At 36.1% G+C, this 25,198-nt stretch overlaps 1 protein-coding gene across 1 annotated transcript in view; it reads right to left on the bottom strand.

Moving 5' to 3' along the window:
- USH2A (usherin) overlaps nucleotides 1–25,198 on the bottom strand; it is a 689,941-nt gene that overhangs the window by 646,994 nt on the left and 17,749 nt on the right. Inside the window, exon 3 of the mRNA XM_044266844.1 lies at nucleotides 2,267–2,399. Coding sequence (XP_044122779.1) covers nucleotides 2,267–2,399 — 133 coding nt within the window. The remainder of the gene's footprint in view (nucleotides 1–2,266; nucleotides 2,400–25,198) is intronic.

Genomic DNA, 25,198 nt, shown 5'->3' with positions numbered 1-25,198 from the left:
CCAATTCAAAGGATACATGCAAGGGATGCCTGGGTAGCTCAGTAGGTTAAAGCCTCTGCCTTCAGCTCAGGTCATGATCTCAGGGTCCTGGGATCGAGTCCCACATTGGGCTCTCTGCTGGGCAGGGAGCCTGCTTCCTCCTCCCTCTCTCTCTCTCTCTGCTTGCCTCTCTGCCTACTTGTGATCTCTCTGTCAAATAAATAAAAGCTTTAAAAAAAAAAAAAGGATACAGGCACCCTATGTTTATAGCAGCATTGTTTACAAAAGCCAAGACATGGAAACAGCCAAAGTGTCCACTGATTGATGAATGGAAAAATTCATCATGTGTGCACACACATACACACACACACACACACAGAGTGGAATACCATTCAGCCATAAAAAGAATGAAATCTTGCCATTTGCAATGACATGGTGAACTAGAGAGCATAATGTTGAGTGAAATATGTCAGCCAGAGGAAGACAAATACCATGTGATTTCACTCATATGTGGAATTTAAGAAACACAACAAATGAGCAAATGTAAAAAAAAAAAATGAAAAATAAGATAGAGAGGCAAATCAAGAAATAGACTCTTAATTATAGAAAACAAAATGATGGTTACCAGAAGGTAGGGGGTAGGGGGATGAATTAGACAGATGATGGGGATCAAGGAGGGCACTTGTGGTGGTAAGCACGGGGTGATTCATGAAAATGTTAAATCACTATATTATATACCTGAAACTAACATAACAGTGTATGTTAATTAAGTAGAATTAAGATAAAAACTTAAAATACACACAAATTAAATTTGTGGCTACTACATTTTAGTCATTGAAAAGTTGTTCCAAATCATATGGCTACTGAATAGAGAGATGGGATTTGAATTCAGGCCGACCACAGTTTAAGGAACTGTGCAGACATTTGCTCAAATGCATAGGTAGGTATATATGTGTGTATGCATGTAGTAGACAGATATAGACACAGGACTATAGAAACATAGACATATATAATTATTTCTGGCAAATAACTGCTAATAATATTGAAATATAAACAATAATCTAAATGCTCATGAATAGGATCTTGTTTTAAAGCTCTTATTACAGCTACAGAATTGTGCACAATGCAGCCATTTTAAACGAGGAGGCATATTAACATGGAATATTGTCCATAAAATTTGGAGGGGAAGTATTTATTTTTAGAGGGCTCAGAGAAAGCATATGTATTATAATTTCATTTTTGGAAAATTATATTTATAACCATATCTCCAGAGATATGTACTAAAATTCTGGAAGGGTATAAAAAATTAACTGTATCTACAAAGGTAGAAAAATGTAAAATATTCTCTATTTCACAGAGTTCTATTTTGGTTGAATTTTCTTATAATGAGTATTTATTATTTAATACCATAAAATAATTCTATTTTTAAAGTATAGGCAATTTATAGACAATTGTGCTAATTATTTCAAGATAATTCTAAATTCAATTTCTGTTTTTATTCAGGATGTAGCATATAATATCTTTTAAACCTCTATGGTCTGCTTTTATGGTGGGAAGATATGAACACCATAAATCCAGGTTATTATTATTGAATATTATTTTTGTCTCTACTTCTCTAAATCCTACTTTAAAATTCAAACCAAAAAATTGAGAAAATATAGTTTATCATGTATTGTTCTTACTTAAAAATTGATCTTAATAGGTTATAGTTTGATTTTAAAGTTTCCCTAGTATAGCGGGTTGAATAGTGACCTCCAAAATATATGTCCACCTGGAACCTGTGACTGTGACCATATTGGAAATAGGGTCTTTGCATATGTAATGAAGGATTTGGAAAGGAAAGCATATAGGATTGGGAAGGGGAGGGGGATGCTAAATTAAACCACAAGTCCTCCTGAAGAGAAGAGAAGGGAAGAGGAGAGAAAAGAACTCAAAGGAGAAGGTCGGGTGAACTTAGAGGCAAAGATCAGGTCTGTGCAACTACAAACCAAGGAGCACCATGAATTTCCAGAAGCCATCCAAAGGGGAGGCCCAAAAAGGGAGGTTCTGGAGGAACCTTCAGAAAAAAACAATACTGCAAACCCTTAATTTCAGATTCATAGGCTCCAGAACTGTGGGAAGAGGACAAATTTCTGCTTTAATAAGCTTCTACCCAGTTACTGTCAATTTGTGGCAGCAACCCCAGAAAACAAATAAACCTAGATATTTTAAAATATTATTTTTGACACTTTCTTTAGGAATACTGTAATTGGATAAAATAAATAATTTTCTGAAGTCAGAAACTTACCATTTAAACTCTGTCCTATTTGCGTAGTACCAGAGGCAAAATCTATAATTGAACCACTTAGAGTTCTTGCATCAAATGCTGTATTATCCTCCTCCAAACCATTGATGAAGAAACTGATCTTTGTCTGATGCACCTGTAAGAAATTATCACCATTATTATTTTAAGTGTGTAACCTTGTATTTCATAATAACTACATTTCAGCAGTCTTTCTCGAGTTAATTTCCTACTTCACTACTTTCTTCAGTTGGAAAAGAATGAAAACAAATTATTTTAATGGCTCAATGATCTATCTCTGTGTTTATATATCTAGATATGAACCTACATATTTTAGTTTTATGCTGTGATATCTACCAGGGAATTCACAGGTATATATAATTATTTGTCCCATATATTTAAACAGCTCTGGCTGCCATGACTTCATAAATTTTTGAGAATATGCTGTTCCTTTAGATACTGGTTAAATTTGTTATAACCATATTTGGAAATAAACAGAAATGAATACAAAAGGCAGAAATATTCAAATCTGGATATACCAAAAATGTATAACATATGGATATAATTCCGTTTAAGTTGCTAATATAAAATGCTTCTTATAAATATTTCTTCTGTTAGTGTTGGTACCATAGTTGGTGATATTCATTGGTACTTCTCCAATACAGAATATAAAAATTTAACAATAATATTCTAGGCTAATTAATCAGACACCTAACAACTCCACATCAAAGATCAACCAACTTTTTCTGTAAACAGGTAGAGAATAAACTTTGTTTATCTGCAAGCCAAGCGATTTTATTTTGTGGTCCAAATGGTCCAGGTCACAACTGCTCAACTCTGCTACTGTAGTAGGAAAGCAGAGAACAAGCATGGATGTGTTCCAGGGAAATTTTACTAAACCATTTGACAGGGTAGCCTGGGTGGCTCAGTCAGTTAAACACCTGCCTTTGGCTCAGGTCATGATTCTGGGGTCATGGGATGGAGCCCCATAACGGGCTCCCTGCTCAGAAAGGAGCCTGCATCTCCATCTCCCTGCCTGCCACTCCTCGTTCATGTTCTACTTCTCTCTCTTTCAAATAAATAAAACCTTTAAAAAAATGAAAAATAAATATTAAAACATTCAACCAACCAGATTTGTTCCATGAGCTGTGGCTAGATGACCCCTCAATTACACTCTAATTGTAAAATTATGAAGTTATAAAATTTTATTGGTGTGCAGTGACACCTGAATAGCCAGTTCAAATGGTTATGCAGACTACTTAATAGAAAATCTTCAATGACTGCATATATTTCTGAGTAAACTGATGGGCTGTTTGATACTAACTTTAATCTCGACAAAGTCCTGTTCAAGTGCCTTTAACTAGAACGTACAAGGAATTGGTGCTGTAGCAAAGAGGCTGAAATGGCAAACAAAACAGGAGGGTTGGAGTAGGGATGGGGAAAGAAGGAATTACAATGTCTTGCAATCGAAAGTTTCGATGCTAACACTTTAATTAAAAACACATCAAATCATAGCATTCAAAATGCTGTTCTACTAAAACTTCCTCACGGTGATTGATGAAAATAAACTATTCTCCAACATCTTTAGATCATATGTGAGTAAGCAAATGTCTTTAGAACACTTTTCAAGAGCCCTCTCTCTCCAAACCAACCAACTAACCAATCAACCAATCTTGGAAGTTAACAACATAATTACTTGGGAATAGTAATTCTTCAAGAAGTTATTCCATATAACTTTTCTCCATAGTATCTAATCTGCTTTTATTAAAACCATGTACTTCTCTAAGTCTACTGACCCCATGTTACATTTTACTTAATTATAAAACAAAGCCTTGACATAAACACCTAAAATCACATACCAGGTCCTTGCGGGCCTGCATATATACCTCTCAGCTGGGTCGTAGGACTGCATTTTTTTTTTGCATCCCATTTTTTACAGCCTGTTACTGTCATTTGGTGTTTGACTGTTATCATTATAAAAGATACAGGCTTTTCTACTTTGTTATTTGTAGCATTATCTCATGTTTTACAACATCTTTGTGCAACATGCAGGCACATGAAATATAACTAGTGAAAAGTTCTCGATGGTATTAATGCATAAAAAAGAATGTGGTTCCATCTCTACTGTCTTTACCCAGCCAAAAGCTGATGAACAGCCAATTTTCCTTTATCACATTAGCACAGCCATGAGGGAAACACATTTGTTCTAGTCAGCTACACTAAAGATACTATTACCAATCTAACATATACATGTTTTATATCAGCAGTATTCTCAGAGCATGAGAGAGCCAACAATATATTAACACTAGCATGACAGTTTATTTAAGAAAAGAAAATTGTCTCTGTAGAGGGACAGAAGTTAGAAATGTATGGCTAAAGCTCAGTGTCACTGGTCTAATAAAGGTAATAATTCTTAGGCTTTCTTTATAGCAGGTAACACTCCTGTGACAGTTCTGTCATATCATTCAAATAAAAATGTTGTCTTTTACAAGTTTAAGTGCACCTTTATTTTGAGTCAGATAGAAAGCATGTTTTTGATTTTCTATATTCACTGTATTATATCTGTAGTCAAGAGTTCAGGACCTTCCTTTTTCTTTCTTTTTTTTTCTTTTTTCTTTCTTTCTTTCTTTTTTTTATTATCAACTCATCACATATTTGCTTAGTCGAAGGATTCAGTGTCACTTGCAGTGAACTCCAGAAGGATGTTTTCACTTGGTTGGTACTTATAAAATGATTAATGATGATCTCAAGCCTCTCTCTTCTGTTGCCCCCTCCCCTCCCAACCACCTTTCTATAAATAAGATTAAATCTTCTTTGGTGTTCTGTACCATGTTTTATATTCCAAGATTCTCTTAACTGCTTTGCAATTCTGGCCTGGGGCCCCATCACACTGGAACCGTGAAGACGAAGGTAGCTCTTGGCAATAGCTCATTCTGATGATCCCCTTGCCAGTTATCTAGAGGAATAGAACACATGTGGTGGAATTTCTGATCTGCTCAAGTAAACTTCATACCTATCTCATTCTCTGCCCTTGGAGCATTAAAGGAGTTTGTCCATGTTTATTGGGGGGGCTTGAAGGAATGAATTGCCAAAGCCAGTAGCAGCTGTAGAGAAGTCTTAAATCCCATCACAGGAGATTCAAAGGACACATTGGCAGGAATATAGACGGAAGGAGGTCATTTTCGACACTCCATCCTCTTGGGGTTTTATAGTTCATTTCAATGATATTTGGGGGGGGGGTCAAATTTGTGTTCCTGTTGTGGTCTGTATGCATTCCTTTGAGTCCAATAGTTTATTAGTTGTTTTTTGTTGTTGTTATTTTAAGTAGAATCCCTGACCCTTCTCCATGCCTGATTAGATGGGGGTCTAATTCAAAATTCCAGAAAGTCGTATAATAGCTGAGAAGCTACCAAGAAAAAAAATACAATCAAGGCCTCCTAGACTAGACTATCGAAACTGTCAAGCACCTGTTCCACTGAAACACCAAATCTTTGTTGCTTTTCTGCTTCTGCTGTCCACCAACCACCGAAGAAAGTGCTGACTGAAGCTAGTCACTATGCAGAATGCCTGGGCTAACTTCCTCACCAGAGAAAATCCTTTTCTTGTTGCCTATATTCATCTAATTTCCATTTAATTCCATATAGCAAGAAGCCAGTACTCACACTGCCCCCACAAATTACAAATAAAGAAAATAGAGCCATGATCCTTTCTCCCAAGGCACTTGTAGGTATGAATAATTTTAATAGACTAGTGTTTGCATCACGATAAATGATGACAGTTGTTTTTGACTTAAGTACTGATTCAGTGTGCAGTTAATAAATTGTTGTCTTTTTCACAGAGTTGCTTTGAGAAGTTGTGCCTTAATCCGTGCATGTATGGTATATAATATAATTTTGGACTTTTCCTATGGGACTTGTCTTTTCAGAACCAACTTACAAGCCTCCCAGAAATACCAGTTTCATTCATTTAATGGGTCTCATTTTAAAGCAAAGCCTTTTTAAGAATTTTGAAAAATACCCTTTTTATAGATTTAATATAAAGTGATTTGGCAACATATCTTGAATTCAAATTCACTCCCAAAAGATGATGATGGATGACACAAATATAAAGCCCATCATTTTGAATACTAAGAAATTTAAAAAAAAAAAAAAAAAGAAAGAAAACTACTGTGATATCAATCTGAAGGGAAAACTTTGTGGAGGAAACATGTCTTGGACTTTCTGAAATAGAAATTGCCCTAAAATAGAATTTCTATTTCTAGGTTAACGAAGCCTGTAGCAAAAATGCATCCATAATTTTTTTAAGCATAAGGAAGGCAATTTATTCTGAAAACTCCAAAGATTATTTTAAAATATCATATGTATGTTTTGTTCTCTTACCTGAGCACATGAGGAATGTCCCTCTTACTGCTTACTATCCTAAACCAAAGGTCTTCTGAGGTTTTTCCTTACTCATCCCATCCAATTTGATTTCTAACTAATCACCCAGAGCCAATTTCATCTAATTGGAGAAGTCTCCTCCCTGTCTGATGATCACACAGTGCTTAATTCCATCTCCATATTTTGTCCAAACTATTTCTGTGGGAATAACCTTGCTACTGTCTTTTACTTTACTAAATTTTTAGTACTTTTTAAGACATATCTCAAGTCCTGCATCTTTCAATAATATTTCCTAGCTGCTTCAGCATTATAAAAAAGTTCACATTTATAGAAAAATCAGCATATTGGCATTAAAAATTTTTATGTGTATTTACTCTTTTTATCCTTACAACAATCCAAGGAAGGTTTGTTATATCTCTATTTAAAAGGTAATGAAACAATCACAGAAAGTTGAAAATAAGAAGGTTATATTATTCAAGGTCACATGGAAAGGTTGACTGGTTCCAGAGGCTGTTCAAACCGATTTTTATTAGTCAGTTACACCCAGTTAGCATTTCGAAGTAACAGCCATCTCATGTGTCAGACCCATCCGTGAGTCTCTCCACTAGAACTCACACAGTGATGATTCCAACGTCACATCAAACACCTCCCACAACGAGAAGCGTAACAACCCCGATGAACTACATAATCACTTGTCATATTCCTGACACTGTGCTGAATGCTCGACTTACGTTACCTTGTTGAATTTGCAGATTGTCCTTCTACAGTGCTATTACCTCCAAAATAAGGACACTGAGTTTTATGTGCTCCAGTGTCCCCCTTCTGCAGACGTGGGGAACCTTTCATCTTTGAACAGCTTTTACTATTATAAATGATAAAGCTGAAAAATATCTCTTTATAGCACCAATTCATAGGTCCCAGCTCTAACTACGGAAACCACACCAAACAAACCCAATCCCTTTCCCATGTGCAAGCTCACGGATACAAAGAAAGATGTCATTTCCTCCTAAGTCTTCTTCAGGATAAATGAGCTTCTTTTCCGTGGTATTCTAAATAGAACATAGTTTGGGTCTCTCTTCTTAAAATGTGGCTCCAGAAATACTACAATCTCTACATGTGATTTGACTTGCCAAACTGAAAACAGGATTATCACCTTAATATAATCCAAAATTGCAAGCTAGATTGTTGGCAATGACATCACAGAGCTCAAACTGATAAATTAAGTTGAGCTGACTACTCACTAAAATACTGTCTTTTCTTTCTTACATCACTGCTTAAAGCACATCCGTCCCATCTTGTATCTCTGCAGTTAGTTTCATGGACCCAAGGACAGAAATTTCTATTTATCCACGTTACATTTCATCTTGTTAGATTCAGCCCAGTGCCCCAGGCTGTCAAAATCTTTTTGGACGCTATGTCTGTCATCAATGTATTTACCATCCTCCAAGATTTGTGTCATTCGCAAATTTGATGAGCGTGCCTTAAGTGCTGGGCAGGAGCTCAATAAATATTAATTGATTGATTGACTAACTGATACTCCAAAAATAAAACTACCAACACAATCTACACTGTCACAATTCTAAGCAATAAAGGCACCGTTGTCTAACAGACAAATATGTCATACAGGGATTCATCACATTTGCAGAGTGACCTTGTTTACTAACATGAATTTTTATATAATTATAAATACTCTAGTCTATTAAATATTCCCTATTGAGCCACATTTATACAAACAATATGAATAAAAGAGTTGAGGCAATTATACAGGGAAGGTTGATTTGGCAGAAATTAATCACTTGGGCTGCCCTCAAATATTTGGAATGTATATGTGTTCCCATAACTAGTTTGATTCACTGAGTAACTGCTTATATTTTCATTCCCTTTAACCATATGAAAGATCCTACAGGGAAATGATTTTATACACAGATACGTTCCTCAAAGATCTTTGTTTGTTTCTACTTTTCATTTTCCACGAACTCATACATTTTATTGTAACACTTACTCCTCTCTTCTCCTCCTATCTTCCCCTTCCCTCCCATCTCATCCCTGTGTCCTACACACACACACACACACACACACACACACACACACTTTGGTTTTCTTTCCTCTCTGAGTAACTCAGACAAGCTAGGCCCTTGAAGTGGTCTATGCCTCAACATATTACATTTTCACTCTAGGTATGATGCTTTGGATTGGCTAGTCTCTCCTTCGTATCTGTTAAAGCTCTCTGTTTATTACAACCTCATAAAAACATGCCTCTATCTGAATCCATCTCTAAAAATTTAACAAAGGAACATAAGTGATTTTCTTCATCCTATCTTGACTGGATGGGAAACTCTCACGGCCATGGTCTCCCAAATTATTAAAGTACTCTTTCTCTCTTAAAAAAAACAAAAACAAACAAAAAAAAAAACCCCAAAACTATTAGCTTATACAGATACGTGACAGAAAATCAGCAAGTGGTCTGATTTATTGTTGATTTCCTACGGCACGGGGATAGAGCCAGCCCATTCTCTGTAGATACCGGCTAGGAACATTTCATGTACAATTCCACATTTAAGAATGCTTTTGCTTCACCGATGATCAATCTATTCTACACTCTTAATTATCCCACTATCCCATTGGTTCTCTTTTCTATTTTATCTTTAAAAAACAGACAACTTCCCAAAAGTAACTAGAATTGGTTGTAAAACACCCTAGTAACTGTTCAGTACTTTATACCCCCAAACCTAGAAATTATTTGTTATAATTTCTTCTCCTTAAAAGTAAGTCAACTCACTTTGTTTTCCATGTTCAGGTAGGAAACTCATCATCGTATCTTTCATTAAAAGCCATAGCTTTAAAAAGCAAACATAGCTTTTTTGAGAATGGTTCTACTGTTTGAATATTTAGTGAGCACATTACGATATGCTAAGTGGTATGCAACACATAAGAGATATATGAAACACAGGTCTTTTCTACAAGGAATTTACAATCTGTAATGGAAATGGGACTGTAAAAATACTTCAATAAATAAAATAAATATGAATAAAGTACTTAGAGACAAAGATGAGAAACAGGAATAATCTTAGAATTCTGCTTCTCTATTTCTCTTGTTCCCACAACAGTGGTACTTCCCCAATGAGTTGTCTATATGAGCTTTGCCCTGTGTCTCTTTTCTCATTCTTATTCTCTCTGTAATATGGTTCAATTAGTAGGTTTTGGTTTTTTGTGTTTTGTTTTGTTTTTTTACTACTTAAAAAATCTGTCTCAAAATGACAGGTAAGTTGCAAAAACAGTGTATCTTTTTCTTCTGAAACATTTGAGACTGAATTTCTGACATATCTCTTATCCCTGAATACTATAGTGTATTTGGTCTTAAAAAAGACATTCTTCTACATAACCACAATACAATCATCAAAATCAGAAAACTAAAATTGACACAGCCTTACTATCTTATATTCAGACACCAATCAAGTTTTGCCAAATGTTCCCAAAATGTCCTTTACAGATTAAACAAAAATATCTAGTCCAGAATCACATGTCATGATTCTTAAGTCTTTATTCCGGAATAATTCCTCTATCTTTCTTTGACTTTCATAATCTTAACACTTTTGAAGACTATAGTTATTTTGTAGATCACCTATCAATTTGGCTGTGTCTGTTTCCTCATGATTAGATATAGGAGATTCAGTGATCATTAGATTTTATCATGTATTATATAATTTCTATTTGTTCCATTAGTGATAACTTTAATCATATGAATAAACTGGTTTCTGGCAGGCTCCCGCACTGTAAAAATACACAGTTTCCCTTTGCAATTAATAAACATTTTGTGAGCAGATATTTAAAGACTGTATACATATCCTGTTTTTTTTCTTTTTAATTTATTTATTCGACAGACAGAGATCACAAGTAGGCAGAGAGACAGGCAGAGAGAGAGAGGAAGCAGGTTCCTCACCGAGCAGAGAGCCTGACGCAGGGCTCAATCCCACGACCCTGGGATCATGATCTGAGCTGAAGGGAGAGGCTTTAACCCACTAAGCCACCCAAGTGCCCCAATATCCTGTTTCTAATTAAGCTTTCATTGTTTACATTTATTTCTGTACAGACTCATGAATTTGTATGTTATTCAGTGGGATATAATACTCCTAATATGTATTTTAATGCTCAAGTTGTTCCACACTGAGGCAGTGGAGGACTCGTGACGATGGATTCTGTGTCACATTGACACATCCTCATAATTTTTTAAGCATCTTCTTGCTTTCTGACACAAAATATTCCAGGATCACTTTTACTTCCCTGCCCTGGCCTTAGCCATTTCTCCAAAAAAAATTCTGGTTCCTTTTTTTTTTAAGATTTTATTTATTTATTGGAGAGGGAGAGAAAGGGAGAGAGAGAGAAAGTGCAAGAGAGCATGAGCTGGGTGGGGGCATCACAAGAGGGAGAAGCAGACTCCCTACTGAGCAGGGAACCCAACTCAGGGCTCAATCCCAGGACCACGGGATCATGACCTCAGCCAAAGGCAGATGTTTAACTGACTGAACCACCCACCCACCCAAAAATTCTGTTTTTTTGAGTGATGAGTGACACTGAGAAACGAAGATCATTGCTAAGTATACACATACCGTTTGGTTGCTATTCTCCCAGAGCCTCCCTCTCCCCAGTGGATAGAAGTAGGGAATATGAACATGATAGATAGATGATAGATGGTTAAGATATTAGATACATTTACACCTACTATATTGTTTCTATATCTATGTATATATATGCTTGCGCACACACACACACGGAGTGAGATTACACTGATAAATTCGATTCTAACCTAACACCCTTCATCCTAAGTTTCTCTCTTTTTCATAACTCTTTCTCTGAAAGGGAGAAACCTGCCTCCCCTTATCCTCAATAGGTGTACTTATTTGATGAGCTCTCCTGTACATCACTCATATCCACATGTCATGGCAACCCTGCCTCCAAAGATAGTTCTTTATCACACTCGGGTCCTGCCATCTGTGCCAAGCTACTCCATTAAAGCATTCCTCCAACCACTCAAGCTCTAACATTCCAATATTGTTAGTCCTGCCACATTATAACAACTCCCTTATCATGGTCGCCAATGATTTCCATGAGACTAAAAGTAAATAGTAAATTCCCAGTTGTCATCTTATTTGGACCATCAGCAGCATTTGACAGAGCTCAACATTCCCTCCTTCTTGAAACACACATGTCGCATGGCTCTAAGTATATCAAACGCTCTTAATTTCCTCTTATCCCTCAGGCTGATCTTCTCAGTATCCTTTGCTAGGATCCTCTTCTTGGACCTATAAATACAGAAGTGTCCCAAGACTCATCCTTCTACCTCTCCTTCCTCTATATATAAGTAGGTCTTCAACAATATTGTCTTATCTCAGTGCTTTAAGTAACATCATTGGGTTGATTACTTGTAAGTGATTATCTCTTAGACGTCTAAACTAGACCGTTACATGTATCTTTCTATTCAACATCTCCTCTTGGAAGCCTATTAGGCATCTCAAACAGAAATGTTTCAAAATAGAGCTCTGCTCTTATGCCCCATGCTGCTTCTTCCACAGCTCTCCTCACCTTGGACCATGTGCAACTCTTTTCTCTTCTAGTTGTTTGGCCCCCAAAACTAGAATCATCCCCGACTCCTCTCTTTCCCTCATGCCTCTCATCTATTCCTTCCAATCCAGCAAATCCAGAAGTTCTACTTCCAAAATGGATCCATAACCCACTCATGGCTCATCAATCCTCTTGCTGCAACTCTGGCCCAAGTTGCCACCACCGTCCCTCCCCAAGATTTTTGCAGTGGCCTCCCTGATTTGGTACAGGTTCCCCTTTGGTATATTCTCAAGACAGCAACCCAAGGACTCTTGCTAAACAAAAGCAGATCATGCCACTCCTCCGCAAAAATACGTTTAATGAGTTTTACGTTGTGTAAGTTAAAGTTCTGCAAAGCCCTACCAAATCTGGCCCCTTGATGTCCCTAGCTTCTTTACTTTTAGTATGTTCCTGTACTTTCTGTTGCAGCTACATTGACCTCTTCAAATACTCCAGGCACTTACTTTCCTCAGTCTTTGCATTTTCATTTCCCTCTACTTAACGTTATTCCTACAGACACATGCTGGCTTATTTGCTCATCTCTTTCAGATAGCCCCTTAAATGTTAGCAAACCTTTCCTAGCTACCCTACCTAGAACTATAGCCTAGTCCTTCCTAACCCCCTTCCTTTATGATTATTTTCTCTATCCACACTTGTTGCATTTTTTTCAACTTTTCTTTTTAGCATTAGTCTTTTCTCTAACTTTATACCCATAAACTCCACAAGAGGAGGGGTTTTTTTTCTTTTATTTTTTGTTTTTGTTTTTTTTTCCTCTTTTATTCATTGTTGTTCCCTCATTCCCCAGAACGGTAACTAGCAACGACTGGGTACCCTTTAAATTTCCATTACATGAATGAAACGTCCTCTAAAGCAGCTCCTGAAGGATTAATAGGAATTAGCAAAATACAAAGTGGTAAAGAATAGGAAAGAAATAAGTTGTAGGAACTAGAAAAACACAAGAAACAAGGAAATGGAGTCTTAGAAGTTACCCTAAGCCTTTCATTTATGATGATCAAGCTCCATTCTTTACATTTGTCTTCCTTTTAATGTGTTGAATCTAAAAATCACCTTTCTCACTTTTCCTCAAGTATGTTCCAGTTTTTAAAATCTCTTTAAGTTGTAACGTTAAGGTTACATATCACTAAGTCAAATTATGCCTGAAAGAGGATAATAAAAATGGTGAACATTAGATTTCTGTTTATACTTTCAGGGAATACGCCAAAGCCCTGCCAAGAGACGTGAACTCACTCTTGACCCAACGTCAGGAGGCCCATCAATCAAACCTCAACATGATATATAGGAAATCATTTCTGTGTACAGTCCAAAACTAAACTTCATGCCAGTACTCAATTGACATCTTAAAGATCCTGAGCAGTAATTTGTAACTTGAAATGGAGTCCCACCATATGAACAAAGTAGAGGTAATAATGCCTACTTATACTATACATAAGTTATCCCTACTAAAATTTTCAATGGGGATAGAATCATCTATGAAACAATGAATGGATTATTAATTTTCCATTCTTGAAATACATGTTTTTTCATAAGTGCCACCCATCTTCTAGACTTGTGTTCTCTTATTTTGTTGTTGTTGTTGTTTTTAGCAGCTCCAATGATACTAAGCAAAATGTATTAGAAATCAGTCTCATAAACTAAGTGAAGATGAGCCATTTTTGGACAAAGGAAAAATACGAATCTCTTTAACCTTCTTTAAATACTGTATCATAAAATCTGATGTGAATTGTTTTGTCTTTAAAAACATTCTAGAATTGATGCAAAAACAATGAATACTGTTATGCTGAAAATAAAAAATTAAAAAGAAAAACAGCAAATAAGCATTCTTTTATATCAGCCCTAAAAATAAAAATAGCTATTTATGGGTCAAATGCAAAACATTCAGCAGTTTATTTTACCCACCTTGACATTAAAAAGAAAAGAGAGATGATATCCATTTGGGCAAAATAAATGTATATTTTTATTATCATCTGAAGAACCTTGTGCTATGGGATTACCAAATACAAGTAACACTCTTGAAAATAATATTCATTTTTGTCTTCTTATAATTCATATTTACTCAGTTAAATTATTACAAATTTCTTCCGAAGGCCTTTCTCCCAAAGAAAGCAGCAGCTGTCAACAAAAATCTATAAATTTGGTGGGGCTGTGTATTTAGAATAGTTCATCTCTTTTTAAAAAGCCTGGATTAGCCTTCTCCAAAGACTGGCAGACCACAGAAGCATGAGGTCCAAAATAAAGATACTGCATGGGGGGAAATATTTGCAAGTTGATTTTACTTGTTAAAAAGAAAAATGAGGTTATAATTGCTTTCAGTATATCTTTTATTTTTTTTCAGTATATCTTATAAAAGGGTGAATCAAGAATAAAGGTGGTGAAAAAATTAAAAGGTTAGGGTGAGAATTATGAGGCTTCTAATATCTACCATAGAGAAACTCAAGTGAGTATCTGATGTCTCTCACATAACACCAGTGTCCAGGATATTTCTCTGAAGTTTTGAATCTCCTAAAACCTGTAACATTTGTAGATTAAGGTAACTTCCTACCCTGCTAAGTATGAATTAGGTTGCAGTTTACCTCTACTTTCTGTAAATTTGCCTTTATGTTATGATGTTCAAATACCCAATTTAAGTTGAGATTTTAGGACTTGAGACTTTTTTATAGCACAGGTTGTAGGGATGAAGGGATGCAGGATTAGCTGGGTCTTTATTTTCACCGAGATCTCAGTTCATATATTGTCACCTTGGAGAGACCTTTAATGCCCAAGCCCGCCCAAATAATCACCAAATAACTTGCTATCCTGTTACTCCCTTGTCATTCTTTGGATACCACTTTTCTATTAATGCATTTCTTGTTTATTTTTTTTTCACACTCACCCATCCCTCAACAAATGCCTGTGTGTGTATGCACACTCACACACACATAACGACAGCTCTGACCATTTCACTGCCCTCATCCTAGCTCGAGACCCTTTTGACTCAAAGACATTTCCTGTCATGGACGTAACTTTTCCTATCCATAATTTTCCCCCATCCATGCTCTGTTTTCATCTCGGATGCTCCTGTGGGGGGAGGGGGTTATAGGATCTATCTGTGGACATGATCCTCTTCACTCTAGACTGGATCCAGTAAACTGAAGCAAGAGAAGGTATGCTGTACAACTCCTTTTCTTGGCACAGGGACTCCCTTTCATCCTGGTGGCATCAGCCTGCCTCCTTATGGTCTACGACCCACATCCTGTGCTCCAAGCTGAGGTCACATGTCTCTACTCCCTGATGCCTGATGATGGGGAAGAGTGTAGGAAGCTGACCCAAGCTGTCAGTCCGAGTGCTGTTTGCCAAGTCATGTCCCTGGCAGTCTGTCAGATGTGCTTACTTACACTACCCATGACACAGTGCTCTCCTTGGCCACACACACTTGGCCTGTGTGTATTTTGGGCTGTGCTTTCTTCTGCCAGTGTAATCTCATCTGCTCTCTATTTTCATAGATTCCTAAAACAAATTTCATAATAATCATTGTCTTTTCCATACCCACAGTAGTAACATTTTTGATCAGTTGCTGTTACAGTAGAGTGAGTGAAAACTGTAAATTCACTTCTCTAGCAAACAACAACAACAACAACAAACCAGCAAGGACCTGATCAACGAACTGCAAGAAATGAATATAGGTCCTGCCTAAGTACCTTATCCATAATGCACTCGAGATCTTCTCAAAATTTCACTTCACCATTAGGCTTTCACACTACTCGGAATCAGTGTCTCAGTCATTTATACCATTAGACCAGCTAGATGACAGCAAGTTGTCAACAGATTTCTCAAGGATGTCTCTGAGGAACTAGAGACTTACAAGGGGAGAAAGTGTCATTCCATCTGAATCCAACCATTACACCAATTGACCTGAAAGCTGGAAAGGTTCTATTTCTCTAAGGAAAATAAAACAATTGGAAAGCTTGAGTATCCAATCAAACAAATTACATTTGCCTCCCTGGAGGACTACACCACTTCTGCTCTAACCAGAATTTAGAAGGAATATATATTTTAATGGACAAGCTTAGCACAGGATATTGCAAAGGAACAGAAAACAGAATTAATAGAACATTATAGATCGATAGATAGATACAGATATAAATATATCTATACCATGAAACCATAGAGACATTAAAAACTCAGTGTTATTTGAAATAACATTTTATATGAACTTAAATCCAAGCACTGTCACTTAAAATAGATATTTATGAAATTAAGGGAGAAATTGGTAAGAATTCCAGTTTTATTTTAGATTTTCATTACTGATCTGCAAGAGGAGTTAGCCTGTTAATGAAACCCGGAGATGGCACTAAATGGACAGGTGTTACAAAAAGCCACTGAGAAACAACATAAAAGAAAATGTAAGAGGTCAGATATTAAGCAAGATCTGAGTATGAAATTCACTCTATTTAAATGGAAGGTCATTCCGAACACACATTTTGAGTAACATCTCTTTCCAAGTAGCTGAAAATGTGAATGTGTTACTATCACTACTTTGTGTGTACTGGGAAGCAACACTGTCCCAGACACCAGGGAGAATGCAGAGTCAGAATCATAAAAAAAAAAATCAGAGGTCAGAAATGTCAAATGCAGAAGAAAAAAAGTCCTAGGGAATGTGAGAGAAAGCAGTGTTTGCGTCGTTTTTCCTTGATATAAAAAGTTAAGAAAATGTGTTAGTTTGAAGGAAATTCCAGTTATCCTTTGTGCTTTAACAGTTAGAAAGGGCAGCATATGAACACATTTGTGGAAAGAAAAGGATATCACTGAATTCATCAAGAGCTAAAATAGGACAGAAAAAAGTAAAATCACTAGTTCAGTCACAGTAGTTTAACTGATAGAAGAGAGTACTAAGCCATGCAATTGTCATTGTTGGAAAACTACAAAGTGATCGCCATCATGGGAAAAAGAATCTTGTATAGGATAAAGAAAGAGGGTTATACATAAGTTAACAAAATTGTAAATGCTCATTCATCATTTTTAAATTATCTTGGGCTTTTCTTTCCATGACATTTTCCTCAATGACATCAGTCTTTACCAAACTCACCTCATTTGCTTTGTTTATATATTTTTTTGTAGTAAACCTCAACCATGCAATGGATATTTTGCTGTTCTTGACACATACAAATGAATAAGGTATTTATCACTGAAGACTCAAACTCTACCTAATGCCAAACTTACCTATAAATACCTAATAAAATCTACCTATATGAAAAATATCATACAACCAATACATTTTTTAAAAACAATGGTATAAGCACAGGAGATAGAAGAAAAGGAGACAGAGCATTTGAGTGTTTTCTTTAATTTTTTTTTTTAAATAAAGAAGGTTGGATTTGTGCTGGTCACTAAAATATGTTTACAAAAGATCTGTGGGTTAAGAGGGTGAGAAGAGGTATAAAGCAGAAGAAACTGAGTGAAGGTAGGATGAAAAACTTGGATGAAGACCATGAAGTACATGGTATTCAGAGACTCAGAAAATAGCATGTTCAAAGCTCAAGGTACACAGATGGACAATGGGGCTACCAACACACAGCCTAGCAAATTCTGAAGATTCTTGAAAGCTTTGCCAAGAAAAGGACAGTTCATTCTCTGGAGTATAAGCAACAGTGAGCGCACAGTTTATTTAAACAAAGGAGGTATGTAACCACATTTGTATTTTAGAAAGAAAACAATTTTCACTCTAGAGGTTGTTTTGGAGACAGAAGTAACTGAAAATACTGGAGGTGGGGAAGTGGGAAGGGAGCAGTTATAAATGGATTAAAATAGACAAAGCAGAAGTTAATGAAAGCTCTTTTCCTCCTTCTAGCTCTGACTTGCAAGCCATGTTGTAAAGAATGTTGTTCAAAACTTTACTGCTTTTTATCTTTACTGCTCTTCTAATCTCTAGGTTACCAAGGAAATCCTCTCAGTTTCCTATTAACTTTGTTTTTCCTTTCGTTTTCTCCTGCTACATATTCAACTGATTAATACCTCTCATCTGTATTATTGTCCTGTCCTGTCCAATACTGGATGATACCATTCATTTACTCACTCATTCATTCAAAAAATATTTATTGGAAATTGACCTCACTCAGACATGATGCCAAGTCCTGAAGGGAAAAAAACAGTCAATACAGTAGAGTCCTTGACCTAAAGTTCTATTGTCTAGTGGAGGACATATTACAAATACTGAGTTACTTTGTACAAAGGAGCGAACAATACACAGTAGAGAGGGTCCAGAAGCTATACAATTTTTATGTCTATCAATGTAATAGGATACAGTTCAGAAAAAACAAAAATAAAAAATATAAATATCAGAAACACTTGTAACACTAATATCAACTTGATAAAGAACTTGCTTAAAATGAAAATGGTTAAAGACTTATCATTTGTAATACCTAAAAATGTGGTTTTCCCAAGCTATAAAGTAATAGACTAGAGTAATGACATTACCATTTTGTCCGTCAAAACAGACTTTGGAATCCATTTTTAACAATTTAGTTTCTAGTTCCCACTTCACAATTTAGTATTATAGAGCTGACCAGATGGAAAAAATCCTCAACAGAGACCAAATTTTTCCACATGGAATATTCATGCAAAGTAAACTATCCAAGGCCAAAATTGTGGGATTTAGACCATTTTCTTCAGATGTTGAACGTTTTATAATTATTAGACAGGAAGATTTGGGGTATAGAAGTTGTTTTAATATAATACATAGTCTCCAGGTGGGCCAAAATGTTTTACAAATTAATGAGGTAGATATTGGCTGTGTAGTGACTTTAGTAGGCAAACACAGAATCTATTAAGTACTCAATAATACCCTTTACAGATCCTCAAACGTTGAAATCTATTTTAAAGCAACACTTCCAAAATGTGTCACAGGGTCTTTAATGCCCTGTGCCACCAGAGACAGAAATAAAGGACCTTATTTTAACATTTAACCTGAAAGGACATTTTAACCCACCCACCCTTTTCCTTCCCTTCCCCCATTATTATACCGTCTGAATTAGGTATGAGGCAAAATTCTGGTATGGGAATTCGACTCAAATATCTCATTGAATAGCATCAGGCTCTCTTGACCCTCGAACCTTCTCTTTTGTCTGAATCTCCTGAGAATCAAGCATGTCACACAGTAACTAGCTTCCCCTTGAATAGCATTATTGGAAAGGGGGGGAAGAGTCTGGACTGGCGACATCCTGCCATGAGCCAGTTACCCAGCTATTAAAGTGAAAAACAACTAGCTTCTGTAAATTTAACTCAGTGAATTTAAGTATAACCATCATTCTCTCAGAAAACACATGTGCACGCGCACATGCGATCACATACACACACACACACACACACACTCCCAAACGAAAACAAAACAAAACCAAACAAAAAAAAACCCTAGCTTTCATGTAAGGCAAGGATGTCCAAAAGGGGTCTCCAACTGGAGAAGTCCATGAAACAACTGCAGGGCAAGGAATGATACTTTTTCCACAAATGGGATTGTTTACATATTTTCCTTTCCTGGGAGCTCACTTTAAGGCAAACACAAGGACCTCCTCCATAAGCATCTTATTGTTCACGGAAAACCCACAAATTGCGTGTGTTTGGCTTATGCTCCTTTTCAGTCGTTGGTGCCAGTAACCAAATAACTTTGTTTCTGTAGTTTTTCAAAAATTCGTTTCCATTCTTTGTATTTTAATATTTTGACTTAAAATGGAAATTGCAAACACACAAAGGAATTAGGACTCAAAAGATGAATTTTTATTGTGAACATAGTGAACAAGAAAACATATCATTTTTAACATAAAAGCAGCTTTATACACATGTCATGAGGTATTTGCACAGGTCCTTGTTCTCAGTCAGACCCAAATGCAAATGCCATGTTAACAGAGAGAGAAATCAAAGAATGACATTGGAGGACAAGCCAGAGCTACAATTTATCTGCATAACACGCGACAGTCCAATGGCAACTTCTAAGCTGCTGACACCACTCCTGCCAAGGAAACTCCTGCTGCTTTTTCTGTGAGGAAATTCCTGCCTTTTGTAACTTATTATGCAAGTCTTTCCCTGCCTCCTAATAGATATTCTTCAAACAATAAAAGGGATATGGAAACTACTGTATTTAAAGGCAAATCAATTTTAATTTTAGATGGCAAATTTCCACAAACCTATGCATAATTGCAGGACCAGGATAAGCATGTGAGAATTAACCACAGAAGCAGAATAAGACAATGACCAGGAGCTAAGGGCCTCTTTCCTGAGCATCTAGTGGAAGCGAAAAGAGAGACAGGTTCTGGGATGAAACAGACCAGCTCGAAATTGAGTGCTTTCATAGAGGCTCTATATACACCAAGTCTTCCCCGTCTACCAGTTCCCGCATACATAACATTGGGACCAAATGAATAAATAAATAAAATCTCGTGAATACCCCCCAGGTGGTAAATAAATGAACATTATCCTTTACTTACCTCCTTGTGTTTTGAATCCTAGCTATTACGTACAGTACAGAGGAAAGACAAATGACTTTTTAAAGGAAGTAAGCAATTAATGTGCCTATGATAAAAGTCTGGGTTCAGGTTAACCTAAGGTGCTTCTACCAACAGATCATAATTCTTCACATCCAACTACTTACATAGCATTTCTTCAAATGTATTCAAGGAATACATTTATGAACCAGGATATTTCTAATTATAATAAAACAACTTTTGATCTTGAATCTTGTATGTAAGCAGGAGTAAAATCTTAATCCGATATTAAGTTTTTTTTAACCTGCTTTCTCTTCTCCACTACACACTCTCCATTAGCTTCTAAAAGAGATTTACATGCTGACAAGATTTATAGCTAATGGGACAGAAAGTAAATGCACACCTTAAATAATTGGCCTATTCTCTTCAATACAAATACTAGTCACACTCTAATGTGGAAAGTATGGTATTTCTAGATGCACTGCAGTCTTGCCTGAAACACAATTTTATTTACCAGAGAAGAGTTTTTCTATAAATCCTCCCTCCAGAACCATTGGGAATGATTAAGTTTTTATTTTAAAATATAGCCAAGTATTTCTACTAATGCTCAGGTATTGGGTGGACAAAATAACAGTGACTTTCATTTACATCTTGCTTCTCAACTGTCAGTACACTTACTAGCTGTCAGTAACAGAGAAAAATAAAAAATTGACTGTCAGTTTTTAAAGAGAGTAAGAAGAAGAAAGTATACCAGGAAATGTGGAGGAAGTAATTTTGAAAAATATTTTACCTACTTCAGCATGAGTTTTTCTCCTGTGTGAAATGTATAACTACATAATTTGAATTGTCTGATGTGCTAAAATCGCAGATTCTAGAAAAGATGTAAATGCATGAGTGAAACATGTTTGCTTTGCAATCACTGTTCCCAAGCTAGGTTGAGGCTGATGCAAACACAGCTGCCATTCACCTCGTTAAATAAAGGGATTCCAGAGCTTTGCCGTGTTATTTGTATAGAACGGGAGACTTAGGCTCAGATTATTAGATCTATGTGGCCCTTAAATTTTCCAATCGGAATCTTAATGAATTTAGTTGAAAAGTGGAGAATGGAATAACACAATGAAGAATGAATTCACACCATAATTATAGATTTTCCCAAACAAAACCCCCCAAGTCTTAATTATTTTCCCAACATAAACATTCAGAAAAGGCAGCAAACTTCTTACTTTATACTATATTGGATTATATGTATTTTATATTTCAGTGGAAATATTATAGATATGTTACTTAAATTATAGGTGCCTTTTAAAGAGCTAAATATTCCCAACATGGACACTCTGTACTAAGCTTTGAAGAGAACTCACAGCCCTAACTAACAGAAAAATAAAGGAATAATGATATGGCAAATCAGTGTGGAGATGTTCGAGGTATCCATAATCACACACCAAATGTCCAAGATTTGAAGTTTATTAAAGATGCTAGAATTCTCCCATCATGTGGGAATTGTCCAGCTATCATGTGGCCATTGCTCATCAAGGAGACCCTTTGCAATTTATCATTACTCATCTGATTTAATGAAATTAAAACTGGATGCGTGTGAGTTATTTTTATTAAAATAATGAAATGGAATCATTACAGCGTTCTGTCCAGAGATAACAAGTGGACGGACAAGAACATCAGCTGTGAATATATTTAAATATAGATTTACACATGCAGTATTAGGGAAGGTAAAAACAGGATATGAAATAAACATTAGGCATCAACTCTAAGCTCACTGTCAAGAGTACGCCCAGGCTTCTAACCACAGAGTTCAGCTGAAGGTAACTATCTGTCAAATGTAATCTGTGCAAGTGAATATGCTTAAGCTGGTGCTATGAATCAACCAAAATTGCTTTGGTCTTATTGACATTCAATTGCAAGAAGTTGCAGCTCATCCAGTCCAATAGACAGTCTGACAACACCAAGAGTGCTTCCAGTGACAGAAAGCTTTAAATATAGATGCAACTATCATCAAAATACACATGGAACTAAACTTTATGATCCTTCATAGCATCTTTTGAAATTGGTCAGTCAGTCATCAACTGGTCACAGATGCCCCCAAGATCTCATCTCATTGCTCTAACAGCTGCCAGTTTGCTCAGTTAACAAACCATTATTAATCTTTAAAAAAAAATTAATGAATATAGATTTGATTGACAGGTGAAGTCCTCCTGGATTAGTATAAGAGTTTCTGTTGCATTGTGCTTAACCCCACCTCTTCACTTTGCAGATCTGCCTTTTATCTCTTCTACCATTTGAGACTTGCCCCCAATACATCTTAATAAATAATAACCAGGCATGCATGAAGAAATCCAGAGGGTCAATTTTAGACAATGCCTTGCAGATCTTTTTTGACATGTATTGAGTTTGCATAAGCACTGCATTATACCAACAAGAGAACTAAGGTGAGGGAGGTTAACTGGCTTGCGTAGAGTTGTTTCCCCCCTGGGCACCATGACCTCTCAGGCAGATTCTGTGGTGCCCATCTGCTTTTGCTCCAGGTCTTCATCCTACACTGAACAAACTTTCTATCTTCTTTTTCTGTCTGTGTGTATTGTCAACCAAGAAAAATGTGTTGAGCTTCAAACTGCTTGTGACACTCTATTCACCTCTATTAAATATCCTTAATCATTCTGTGCCTCAGTTTCCTTATCTGTACCTTCTTCATTGAGTAGTTCATACAAAGATACATTAAAACCTTTGACTTAGCAAGAACCAATGGCCATAGATGGGTGGATTGAAATATTTCAATTTTTTAAATGTTATTTAATTACTGTTCTGTCCCTCAAAGAGCTTATAGTCTAAGAGAAAATGCACTGATAAGGACACGTCTTTGTGAGATATAAGGACAAGTGTATAACTTTCAACATTATGTGTGTGTGTGTGTGTGTATGTGTGTGTGTGTGTGTGTGTGTGTAATCTGTATAATCTATCCATATAAATCTATCCAGAATGTAACAGCTTCCTGAACTCTCATGCTGGCTCTTTTCTCTAGCAACCTGCTTCTTCTCTTGGAGAATCTCTACAACTTCCCTCAAGACCTGCCTTGAACTATGAAGCTACATGAAAATAAGTTTGATACAATGTTCACTTAAAAGAAAAAAGGGTTAGAGAAAATTAGTATTATAGCAAAATTATTGGAGGGCGTTGGTTGGGTTTGTCTTTTTTCTTACTTACTTTCTAAGTATTCTAAAAATGTGAGTTGTGTAACTTTTATGATTTTTTAAATCTCATTTTATTCAAAAATGATCTTCTGGGGCACCTGGGTGGCTCAGTGGATTAAGCCACTGCCTTCAGTTCGGGTCATGATCCCAGGGTCCTGGGATCGAGCCCCGTATCGGGCTCTCTGCTCTGTGGGAAGCCTGCTTCCTCCTCTCTCTCTGCCTGCCTCTCGCCAACTTCTGATCTCTGTCTGTCAAATAAATAAATAAAATAAATCTTTAAAAAAAAAATGATCTTCTGAAAATGTCGACCCCACCTCACAATTTCTATTCTCCTTCTTGAGGACAGAGGGCATGAAATCACTGTCTTTAGTAACCTCAGGACCTCTTAAAAAGTATTGTGTACATAGTAGACATTTAGGTTTTATTATACTCATGAAGGTAAAATGCTTTAAGCAAGAGGATTTGACTGTTTACCAGTCAGATGGCCATAGGGGTTCTTTGCAACCTATTACATATAGTAACGGAAGACATATTTGCCAATCCTGACTTCAACACATGGTCTTCCATAAAACATCCTGTGGACTTGCTCTAAGTAAGACTATTGTGTCACCAAAGAATATTGTGTCACAAAAAACTCTCCTGCATATGGTAAAAAACAAACTTCCTTGACAAACTTATTTTCATAATTTAAAAAAAATCTTCCAGAAAATATTTACTTGAAAGTTTAATCAATTTATAAAAATACTAAAATGAATATATAAAACAAAGGTAAGAATTTAATAAGAATTCAGTAAGGTTCATAAGCCAAACAATCTTCATTCTAAGGGCTGACAGAACAGACAAAGTAGGATTTAACATCTAAAAGTTTATTTTTTTCTAGGTGTTTTAAAACACTGGTTATTTCCCACATGGCTTTTTGTTTATTTTTGGTCAAAAAACTTATCAACTTTGATGTTTTTATTTTCTTTCATAGAACATGGCAGTCAGACATGTTATTAATAGATTAATGTTTATAAAACATTGAAAATTAAAAAGGCATAATGCAGGTCTTCTGGTTCTGACAAAGATGGAATAAGCCAACTTCAGCCTATCTCGCCCTGCTGTGCCAATGATAGCTACAAACTCTGAATAAAATTAAAAAAACAAAAAACAAAAAAACAAACCTACCTGAGTGTTCTGTAAAAATGAACCAAAGCAAACAGATTGTTCAAAGAAGTCAAAACCTGGATAATTAAAAACTTCTGATCTGTAAAAAATCTTGTTGAAAGAATGAGAAGACAAGCTACAGAC

The sequence above is a fragment of the Neovison vison genome, chromosome 10, assembly GCF_020171115.1.
Source record: "Neovison vison isolate M4711 chromosome 10, ASM_NN_V1, whole genome shotgun sequence".
NCBI lineage: Eukaryota > Metazoa > Chordata > Mammalia > Carnivora > Mustelidae > Neogale > Neogale vison.
The sequence above is the reverse complement of the archived record's forward strand: the minus strand, read 5'-3'. Positions and strand labels throughout refer to the sequence as shown.